Source organism: Fundulus heteroclitus, unplaced genomic scaffold (assembly GCF_011125445.2).
Source record: "Fundulus heteroclitus isolate FHET01 unplaced genomic scaffold, MU-UCD_Fhet_4.1 scaffold_50, whole genome shotgun sequence".
NCBI classification, from domain to species: domain Eukaryota; kingdom Metazoa; phylum Chordata; class Actinopteri; order Cyprinodontiformes; family Fundulidae; genus Fundulus; species Fundulus heteroclitus.
Window position 1 is genome coordinate 1,519,155 of NW_023396923.1, and position 12,044 is coordinate 1,531,198.

Below are 12,044 nucleotides of genomic sequence, written 5' to 3' on the forward strand. Positions count from 1 at the left end.
CGATCTACGTTCCTACCCTCATCTATGGTCACGAGCTTTGGGAGGAGGCCCAGGGGAAGGACACGCTGGAGGGACTATGTCTCCCGGCTGGCCTGGGAACGCCTTGGGATTCCTCCTGAGGAGCTGGCCCAAGTGGCTGGGGAGAGGGACGTCTGGGCCTCCCTACTGAAGCTGCTACCCCCACGACCCGACCCCGAATAAGCGGAAGAAGACGGACGGACGGACGGATATTGTGTTACTCTATCATATTGTTCTTATGAGCAGGAACAGTTCAGGCTCCTATAATTATCCCTAGAGAGCCATTGTTGCTGCTATTCCCATAGATACAGTCCTGCTCACCTGCTCCTGCTGATAGCTTGTGCTTGATGCAAAACAGCAAATGATAAAAAGCATTTAAAAAGATAGTCATTATGAGGAAAACAAAGAAAAACATAATGTTTAACGTGTCAATGGTATTGGCACCCTTTGCTGCAAATCAGTATTTAAACCCAATTCGGCATAATAATGCTATTATTAGTAAGCACAAGTACTCCAAAGGGTATAAAGCCATCTCCAAAGACCTTGATATCCCTGTTTCAATGGTGTGTCATGTTATTAAGAAGTTTCCCAGGCATGGAACTGTCAGGAACCTCCCTGGACGTGGGGGAAATGGTGGAAAAAAACACCACGTCACACATCTAAACACCTAAAGAACAACCTGGAGCAGTCTGGTGTGATTATTTCAGCAAGTACCATACGCCGCATACTAAACAAAGTGGGGCTTTATGGGCGAAGGCCAAGGAAGACCCCATTGCTAAAGAAAAGACATAAAAAAGAACAACTGATCTTCGCAAAAGAGAACCTGGACAAACCTCGAGCCTTCTGGGACAACATTTTATGGACAGATGAAACAAAAGTGGAGCTTTTCGGTAATTCACACAAACAGTATTTTACAGATGCCGCAATGAAGCCTTTAAAGAAAATAACACCATACCAACAATCAAGCATGGTGGAGGATCCATAATGCTGTGGGGCTGCTTTGGGGCATCTGGTACTGAAGGCCTTGACCGTATCACAGGCATCATGAAATCAGAAGATTATCAAAAAATTCTAGAGCAAAATGTCTTGCCCAGTGTAAGAAAACTTGGTTTGAGGCGAAGATCCTGGGTCTTCCAGCAAGATAATGACCCAAAGCACACCTACAAAAGCACGCAGGCATGGTTGAAAGGAAAAAATGGACTGTTTTAAAATGGCCAGCAATGAGTCCTGATCTCAATCCAATTGAAAATCTTTGTGTAGAGCTGAAATCTGCCATTGGAGAAAGGAACCCTGCAAATGTACAAGAGCTTGAGCAGATTGCAAAAGCTCTTGCCACCCGAGAAGTGCAAGAAGCTTATAGATGAATATAAGAAACGTTTGGAGGCTGTCATTGCTGCCAAAGGCTGTGCAACCAAATATTAGGGAGGGGTGTCAATATTACTGCACATGCTGGTTTTCTGTTTTGTCCTTTTGTGCTGAAATGGCAACTGTCTTTCTTAAATTACTTTGGACCTCAAGTTGAAAGATTCTGTTGATATAAGTTTTGAACATTTCCATTTATTTCTGAAGATATTCAGTCAGCTATGCAAAACATGAAGGAGTGGCAATAATGGTGAGCAGGACTGTACCTGGCCTTTGGAATCTGTAACCTGTTGTAGTGTAATAAAGGCTCAAAGGCAACTATTCTGTATTATTTCACAGACTTGTCACTGAAAGGCTTTCCCCAGGGACGATATATTGTACACCCCTGGATTTTACTGGGGGTTCTTTTCGGTATGACGGATGGTACATGGTTAAGTTCTTTTTTTCATCTTTTATGTAGATTCTTTTTCTTTTTTAAGGTTATTTATACAAGCTTGCTGGTAAAAACCTGGACAGATGTTTCCCAAACAATGTGGTTAGCTGATGGGAAATGCTGGGTGATTGATATATATTTTTTGTCCTATGTTTTTGATAAATCCATTCTACACAGACGTAGTTTGGTATAATCAAAATGAAAAATATCTCTCTATAATAATATTTCTGCCTGTTTTTGATAGTTCTGGCAGTGGAACCGGTGTCCCAAGGCCTGGAGAAGCTCCCTGAAGATTTGAACTGGTCCTACTCAGGTCTGTGTGTTTTTTCTCAAGTTTTTCTAGTTTGTGATCACTGACTATGATATCAGTACTGGGAGTCTAGAATATGATTCCTTGTGTTTATTGGCTGCAAGTGAAATTTTAAGGTTTACAAGACCTTTTCTTTAGTGCTTATGAAGCAGAGTTTTTTTTTATTGTGATGTAATAAAATTAAATCCATTTTCCAAAAATAAACACTCACTGGGATGGCATGCTGCAGCCACAAAACCCCATGTAAGACTGAAACCCCAAAGACAGCAGAATGAATATCTGATGCTGTTAACCTCTCCCATTTGGAAAGGTTGATCTGTCTCGGACCATATGGTTCGATGACTTCAGCTAACTCAGCACGGAGCCCCTGCAGAGTTAAGCTACGATCAGACAGAAACAAAGAGTGGACGCAGACAGGCAGTAATGACCCCCTTTAGGGAGAGATTAGAGTTTTACTGCTCAAGAGAGCAGTAAAACTGTAAACACATGCCATCAATGAGCTAAAAGAAGAGCTATTATGGTTATTAACCTTCACCTCTAGGGATCATGTTAGTGGTAACATACTAAGCTGTAAGATAAGGATCTAATCTGAACTACCTCTACCTACCTCTACAATTAGAATGTTAGAAATGTGGAACTGTTAGAACAGTCAGCAGGTTACAAACTTTACTGCTGAAGACCTGTAAAATTCTGCTTGTGCTGCAAGGAAAGTAAATCAGTGTGTTAATAGATTTCCACTGTTGTCATCATAGTGGATGAGCTCAGTTCTCCATGATTTGAACTGCCGCCTCTACAACAGTATTATCCTTTTCTTCAGGTTTTGACAGATTAAGTAGCCACTGGTATACTGTGTTGCAAACCAAATTTCAAATATCGCAGCCAATTGCTGTGTAAATGGCTCTAAAACTATATGTCCCTTGTGCGTATTATTTTCTTTAACTTGCAAAGTTTGACTGACAGTCTTGCAGCACCCTGTCTGTATACAACCTATGACAACCTATGACATGAGATATCGCCAGACAGAGGTTGATCTTGGCCAGAGTGAAGCTGGAACAGTGGTCATTATATTTTGTGGTGCTAAAAGCAAAGTTCTAAGTTTATTAAGCATAAAAACAATTTTTTCTTCAAGCTTTATCCATACACAACTAACTTAAAGTGCAATGAAGTATGTTTATGTTCTTCTTTTTTTTTTTTTTTTTTGGTTTTATGTTAATCTAATATTTAGGGATTGTTAAAACTCACATTGATTACCCATATGTTTAAAACACATCACACACACAGGCCTTAATAGTTTATTTTTTACATGACTGGATGGCCCTGTTTTTTATTAATGTTATATAATTTTGTTATTTCTCCTCTTATTTTCAGTCCCCTTATGGTTAGTCTCGGCACATTTTGTGAACAAATAACAAGTGATGCTTGTTATCAGTTTGTCTGCAAACCACATTATCTCCAAATGATAAAATTCAATAAGGGGAATATAAATAACCAGGAATCAATAGTAACCAAACAGATTTAATAAAGAAAACATTTGTTTTCATGAAACACGTTCCTTAGTCTGTATGCCAAATAATTGACCCACTCATAACTGCCGACCTTGGATGCATAAAAGGCAGCACATTAAAACTTTTCCACCCTATTACTGCTATTATCTATGACAAAGAACAAATCTCAATAGGTGCACCTGCATTTCTTCCTTCAGATGATTCTCCATCTCCTTGTTGGAGCTTTACAATCAATTTGTCTGCCACCCTCCCCTTGTTTGTCAAATTGTAATTGGTTTTTAGTGTGATACACTGACATAAATAATGAATAACCTGTCAGCAGCAGAAGTGAAGTGGATATGCACTTACCCTTTCTCTCTATTGGGTCTGGAAGTTCATCAGCCCAACCAAAGTCCTCACAGTGGTAGTTCATTGAGATTTACTGTAACTGTAGCCATTGTGTGTGTATGTGTGTGTGTGTGTGTGTGTGTGTGTGTGTGTGTGTGTGTGTGTGTGTGTGTGTGTGTGTGTGCATGTGTACACAAGCTTGTTATTGTGTCCATCTCCATTTCTCGCCTTGTGCTATCCTCTGAGCCAAAAGTAAAAGCATTAACATTTGAAAGGACCACATTTCATTGTGAGGCACAGTGCGCAGCCTTTTTAGTTGGGTCAGAAGTGGGGGGCACTGAGGGGAAATGAACGAATGAAAGCAAGACGGGCAGCAGACTGGGAGAGTGAGTGTCAGAACTTTCAAGACAGGATACACCCAAATCCCTATAGGCCTTTAGAATAAACTCTCCTCAAACAAACCATGCTTGTTCTGCAACAAGTTTAAATGACTACAGTCATCACACTAAATGTGGTCAGACAGCTGAAACCAGATATTTCCCTTCACTGTGAAGAAACAAAACATAGACATAACTGTCTGACATTAAGGTATTTCCTCAGAAGATTTTTACTTTCCTTAAATTTAAAAGTCTACGCCCACTAGGATTAGTATGCCTTCAAACAATTAGTTAAAATGCTAAATTGATAATGCCAATAACTTCTGAGAGGTTCATTCATAACCTCTGATTTAAATGGTGGCACAGATGTGGATGTATTTTACAGCAGCCCTTAGTTGTAGAGGAATTAAAATTGCAGCAGGGCCGAGCGCAATTTGTGGCAGCGGCATCTGATACTGGCTCTTCCCGTGGCACTTTCACTGGCATGTGCCTGCCAAGAAGGTGCCACGGCTCCTCCCGCACTGTTGTTTCTGTTTTTGGGCAAACTGTTTGTTATAGATGCCTGTTAGATTATAACTACTTTCAAATAATCATATTTTATTTATATTATTTGCAATAAAAGCTGAGACACAGCAGCCTCAATATGCAGCGGCTTAGAGTGGCACTTCCGGTGGCAGCTGAAGGTAATAGTGGCACTTACAGTGAGCAGCTCATAACTAACCTGACATCCCGTTTGCCAATAATCAGCATCGCTTCCATGAAAACAGCAGCAGCCGGCGTGGGATGTTGGAGGCTTTTACAACCGGTCTGGTATCTTGGCAGGATCCTAGCATCTTCTGGCCTTATTGTGGCGTCTTCGTGGCACCCAAGGGCCGCAGACTTCCGAAGTGTGCCAGCGTGTTTTTATATCACCACATTTGTTTTTATTATCACGAGTCAAACCACTTTTTTATTAAATTGTTTAAAAATGTTTATTAACTTATGTCTGCGACAGACTGGCGACCTGTCCAGGGTGTACCCCGCCTCTCGCCCAGTGAACGCTGGAGATAGGCACCAGCACCCCCCCGTGACCCCATGAGGGATTAAGCGGTTTGGAAAATGGATGGATGGATGGATTAACTTATGTGAATTTAGCACATGATTAATTGAAAGTAAATATAGAATAGGTATTAAATAACCCCAAAATCAAAGCATTTGCCTATAAACAGCAACAGAAGTGCAGCAGGCGGCCTGCTGGCTTAGTGACACCTTGTGGCAGCTGCATGCCACTGCAGCTGCCACAAGGTGCCAGAGGACCTGCCATTAGTTACGGCAGCTGGACTGCCGGCGTTGTGACACCTTCTGGCAGGCAGCTGCCGAAAGTTTCACAAGCTTTTATTGGAAATAATATCAATAAAACATGATTATTTGGAAGTAGTTATAGACTAACAGGCATCTATAACAAATCGTTTGCCCACACACAGCAACAGGAATGAGGCAACAGCCATGACACCTTCTTGGCAGTTGCATGCCAGTGAAAGTGCCACCGGAATTGCCACTACTAGGTGCTGCTGCCGCTAGAAGTGCCACTCTTAGCTGGAGCTGCCACAGAAAGTGCCATTAGTAGCTGGAGCTGCCACAGGAAGTGCCACTAGTAGCTGCCGCAAATTGAGTCTGCTGTCTTTCTGAAATTCAACAGAAATTAACCAAGATTTCAGCAGAAGGGTGCCTAAACATGCTGCATTCATCTGGTCAAACAACTGTACACAGGTAGAAACATCCTGGAAATGTTAAGCCAATATAGAGAGGCTCTGTCTTCCATAATGAGCATGTTTCGGTGGGAAATGTGTATGTCAACCCCAGAACATAAGATGCTGACTGAAGCTGATGAAACACTTTCATTTTCCCTAATCAATTGAGTCCTCTACCAGTATGGAGTAAAAGCCCACTCAAAGAAAGAACCTATTGCTCCAAAATGAACACAAAAAACCTAAATTGCAATTTGGCGAAGGACTCGGGATCAAAGGCCTTAGTTTTTGGAGATATGTACTATGGTCTGGTAAAAAAGGGAATTGAAGTATTTGTTTATAGTAACCATAATTAGGTGCTTCGGTACACTTGCACTCAGCTTAGCTACTCTGAGATGTAGCTTTACTGTCATGCATATTGCATATTTTCTCACACGGTGTGCTAAATAGGTTGGAGTTTTTTTTCCTCTGTTTAACTTGAATATTTTATCTTTTTCTACCTAAAATTATAAATGATTGTGCAATACTTAGTCTGATATTTATTTTTACTTTTATTTTGGGCTTTCTGATAAAGCTCATCCTCTGTTGCTTTATAACTGACTTTAGATTAGATTAGCCTGTTTTTTCATTACTATAAATTGTGTGTAACTCTGTCTCTGTCTTTGCCACTGTCACACCCAAGATTTCCCATTGTGGGGCAATAAAGGAATTTCTTATCTTCTTATTACATTTGTAGAGAAAAAGGGACCACACCAAGCCTGACAACCTCATTCCATCTGTGAAATGTGGGATGGCAATATCATGTTGTGGAGGTGTAATGCAACCAGAGAGACTGGTGTGCTTTACTGAGTGGATAATGACACGAGGAAAAAACATAATGTGGACATATTGAAGTGAAATTTCAGACAGTCCCTGACAGAATGAGTGTGCTAATACACATGTGCATGTAAAAGACAGTATAAATTATTTGATTTACATCAGATTAGGAACATGTATAACCAGTAGTGTTTGTAACATGTAAGAGTTTATGAACTGGGCTGATGGTTTGTTAATTCTTAGCAGGGGGCAATAGCTTTTACAGCTTTTGGAAAGAAGCAGTTTTTGAGCCAATGCGTCTGGCCCTTTTCTGGACTCTCGCTGCATAGACTGACTCTAGGTCCTGTAGACAGCATCCCACAATCCCCTGTGCTGTCCTAATCACCTGTGCTGAATCCTTCCTCTCCAGCCCTGTGCAGCTCCAATACTACACAGTTATGCTGAGACATAAAATGCTTTCTATTGTAGTTCTGTAAAAGTTTTTTAACAGCTTATTAGAATGTCCAGTCTGTTTCAGTTTTCTGAGAGAGGAGCTGTTGTTGGGCTTTCTTCACCAGATGGGAGGTTTCCACTGGTCAGGAGAGGTCAAAGGAGATGTGAATGCCCAGGAACTTTATGCAATCCAAACACTCTACCTCCACCTCCCCCTTTATGCAGAGAGGAGTATGATTAGTCCTCCTGGACCTTCTGTACTCTGCTAAGACTTCCTTGGTTTTGCTGGTGTTTAGGAGGAGGTTGTTCCTGAAGCATCTTTGTGTAAGATTGGGGTCCTCGTCTTTGTAATGGGTCTCATCATTGTTGGAAATGAGGCCCACGACAGTGGTGTCATGTGCAATCTTCACAACCATGTTTGTGGGGTGGATGGGAGAGCAGTAATTGGTGAAGAGGGTGAAGAGAGCAGGGCTGGGGACACAACCCTGTGGCATACCAGTGTTGAGGATCAGTGAGACAGATGTGCATTTTGCAATACTCACCATCTCGGACCCGTTGGTGAGGAAGATCCAGAAGTAGAGCGGTGCAGGTGTAGCAGAGTTAATTTTATTTATTTATTTTATTTTTCTTCATGAACCTTCTCAAAACTTATTTTCTTTGAATTGACATGTCTGTAATATATTATTTGTATTTTATCTTGCTTTCATTTTTGGTCCCTAGGGTGTAAAAAGCCATCCTCACTTATGAATATTTGTTTTCCTTTTTTTTAAATTGTATTTTGTTTTGGTGGGGAAGCTTTTATTTTTCTCACTTCCTGTTGTGCGTTATATCCTGTGTGTTCCCGCTACCCTCCTCAGTTCGCGCTAAGCTGCGCTGGGGAGAGGTAAGTGTACAGAGTTGTCTTTCATCTCAGTGATTAAAATATTGAAAACGTTCTAAAAATATGTTGTAAACTCATATATATATGTATTCATGTCTAGTGCAACACTTTGCTGGGCCTTTGTATCCCACATTGGTGACACCCATCAAGTTTTCTGTATCAACATGGTTATACTTTTTTTTTCCTTTTGGTTGGTTAGGGTGTTTGTGGGGAATCCAGAGCCCAGAAGCTGCTGTGTTAAAAAATTTCTTGTTTTGAACAGGTATGTGTGTTGTTTCAGATTTTATTTGGATGTTAAATTGATGTATTTAGTTTACTTTTATGTTATGGTGGAAAATTGTAATTATAGGGCAGATTATTTCTGTCTAGGTTTTATTTTAATTGCTTTGTATGTCAGGGAATTTTTGTCTTGTTTAATGTATTTCTCTGAGTTCGCGCTAAGCTGCGCTGGGGAGAGGGTGTTTGTGGGGAATCCAGAGCCCAGAAGCTGCTGTGTTAAAAAATTTCTTGTTTTGAACAGGAATAAAATTATCCTGAATCCTAATCCCGATGTGGTTCTGACTTCCTGTTTCACCACCGCTACATCTGGTGCCGTGAGCCGGATCCTTGGATCAGCCGTTGCCGATCACCGAGGTTCTGCCGTGTGCTTGGAACGTCGAACGCTCAAGTTGGTGGATAAGTGGGTTCTGTCAGGCTTCATGTTGCTTGTTATTCTGCAACTGTATGTAACTGTTTCTGAGCAAAAAGAAAAAGTAGTATCTACTGCCTCCTGTATATTTACTTTTGTTAAGGGACCTTTTCATAGCAAGATTGTTTTCCGTGTTCTGTTTTATATACGATGGCAGAGAAAAATAGACAAACATATGATGAATTTTCATCCCCTGTTGGAAGAGGAAGAGGTTTACTTAACCTAGAGAAAACCTTTGTTAATGACACTCCAGGAGCCACATCCAAAACGCAGTTTGCATTGGATGATGGCAGAGACAGACATGAGCCATTACATTCGACACCCATTGATTCAAGTGAGCGCACCACTACACATCAGTTACGTGAACTTATCGGAGAATTAGGAAGTCAAATCGGTGAATCCATAGCTAGCCGGCTCCTAGCTTGTCAGCCAGTTCTTAGCTCAGAGGCTCCTCCCAATAAATCACCTAGAGTTGAATCATTCACAGCAACTGCTGACACCTCCAAGATAAATCTAATAGTCAGACCTGATATTAAAGACCCATCCATGTTTCGTGGTGATGGCACAGACAAGTACTCCATTCATGAGTGGATAGACACAGTTGAAGTGTATTTACAGAAACGAGACCTCCCACCTTGTGAACAAGCCGAGGAAGTTTTAAATCATCTCAGTGGCAAAGCTAAAAGTATTGTCAAAGTGGGCCTGAAGAGTAGCTCAACCGGCGATACCCCAGTAGCACCAGAGGTGATATACAAAATTCTGAGGCGCTACTTCAGTGATACTCCTGGTTCGTGTCTACCTTTAGCCGATTTCTACGCCACCCAGCCAAAAGCTAAGGAAACGCCTGTCGACTATTGGATCAGATTAAACACTGCTGCAGAAGTGGCAGACAGGCATCTAAAGTCCCAGGGGAGTAAAATGGACAACATGGACTCAGAAATTGCCATGATGTTCGTCAGAAATTGCCCAGACCCCAACCTTGCTAGTGTCTTTAAATGCAAGCCCACAAGCAAATGGTCCCTGGCTGATGTGCAAGAAGCTATTGATGAGCATCAGAGGGAGTACCAAGCTAAAAAACCGACCACAACCCTGCCCAATACACATGCTCTTCGTGTAGCTGCTGCTGCAACGACCAGTGAACCCCTAGAAAATAACGCAGAGTACACCAATGTAAACACAGCCAAGCTTTCTGATCCTGTTAAACCAAGTACAGCTGTTGTTTCAGAGTCAAATGCTTTGGAGAGAGTACTTAGCATGCTAGAAAGAGTACTAGAGCGTACAAGCCAGCCTAGTTCTTCTGTTGTCCGACCTGAGACCGACACATTCAGACATGGTTCCCCCTGCAGGGTCTGCAGACAGACTTCACATTCCACACGTACACATTGTATGAGGGAGAAAAGATGTCTGGAATGCTTAGAGATTGGGCATCAAAGAAAGGACTGTCCCAAGGGATCTTCAAATCGACCAGGCAACACTTCACCACATCAGGGAAACTAAAACACTCACATGAGGGAGGGGATAGTGTGAGTGGGAAAGATAGAACCCTCAAACTTGAAGAGGATGTGCAGACCGTATATTCTGAGTGTGTAAATTCCTCTCCGCCTAACACCACTGTTCTATTTCAGAACATAAATAGGATTGACAAAGTTGACAGTCTGTTCTATACAGATGCTGAGGTGGAGGATGAAGTGTCATTGAAAGCCCTGCTTGACACTGGTTCAATGACATGTACTATCAGCGAAAGAGCTGAACAGATGTTAATTTGTTCAGATTCAGTCTCCATGTCCAGAGATGTTTGCCCTGACATTATGCTCGTTGGTTGTGGCGGGATGAAGATTAAGCCTAAATGCATTTATGACCTGAAGATGAAAGTGTATGGTTGTACCTTCAGGGTCCCTGTACTGGTTGTTCCTGGGCAGCAAGATGACATTATTCTTGGAACAAATGTTATCAAGTACCTCCTTAAGCAGTTTAAACATTCTAAACAGTTTTGGCAGGTTCTGAGTAAGCCTGATTCAGAAGAAGCACCCGAAGTGATGCAATTCCTCAACATGCTGTCCGGCATTGAGAGATGGAATGGAGAAACTATCCCTGATGTTATTGGGACAGCCAAGTTAATGCAGGCTGTTACTCTTCTGCCCAGGCAGGAACATTTAATCTGGAGCAAGTTGCCGGCAGCTTCATCCTGTTCTGAAGGCAGTGCTGTCTTGATAGAACCAGCCAAAGCAATGATCCACAAGAATGACATAATGGTTTGTAGATCCATCGCCACTATGAACGGTGAGAGATTGGTTCCAGTCAGAGTCCTAAATACTTCAAGTCAACCAGTAACTCTGAGACGCAATACAAAGCTGGCACAGGTGTCAGTTTGCATTGCTGTGGAGGATCTGGACGAGACCTCTGAGCTGACTGAAGCTAACTCAATTGAGGTAAAAAACCAGGCAATGCACAGTGAACTGGCTGATGACGCAAAAGACTTTCACTCATCAGACTACCAAGAGTCCTTAGCAAAACTTGGACTCGAGAGTTTGGACATTAAATCCTGTGAGGTTTCAGACTATTGGAAGGGCCAGCTGTTGCAACTCGTCCGAAAGTACGAGACTGTTTTCTCAAAAACTAAGCTTGACTGCGGCTCAGCAAAGGATGTTGTTCACAGGATCCATCTGTCTGATTCCCGACCCTTCAGGCTCCCATACCGCCGTGTGCCACCTGGGCACTATCATAAACTCAGACAGGTGCTCTCAGAGATGGAAGAACTCGAGATAATCCGCAAGTCAAAGAGTGAATGGGCATCACCGCTGGTCCTTGTGTGGAAAAAGAATGGGGACCTTAGGATCTGTGTAGATTATCGATGGTTAAATGCTCGCACTATAAAGGACGCCCATCCTTTGCCCCACCAAGCAGACTGTCTCGCAGCCTTGGGTGGTAGCACTATATTCAGCGCTATGGATCTCACCTCCGGCTTCTACAATATTGCAGTGGCAGAAGAGGACAGGAAGTTGACGGCCTTCACAACACCCATGGGGCTTTATGAGTTCAACCGTCTTCCCCAGGGATTGTGCAATAGTCCAGCTAGCTTTATGCGACTAATGATGAGTATATTTGGAGATCAAAACTTCCTGACCCTTCTTTGCTACTTGGATGATGTGCTAGTCTATGCATCCAGTGA

The 12,044-nt window shown here is 42.1% G+C and overlaps 1 protein-coding gene across 4 annotated transcripts in view; it reads left to right on the forward strand.

Annotated features, from left to right (window-relative positions):
- Nucleotides 1-12,044, forward strand: part of ptprz1b (protein tyrosine phosphatase receptor type Z1b) — a 204,205-nt gene that overhangs the window by 57,066 nt on the left and 135,095 nt on the right. For all 4 annotated transcript variants that reach the window (XM_036132405.1, XM_036132404.1, XM_036132402.1 and 1 more), the window contains exon 2: nt 2,058-2,126. In XM_036132405.1, coding sequence (XP_035988298.1) covers nt 2,058-2,126 — 69 coding nt within the window. The remainder of the gene's footprint in view (nt 1-2,057; nt 2,127-12,044) is intronic.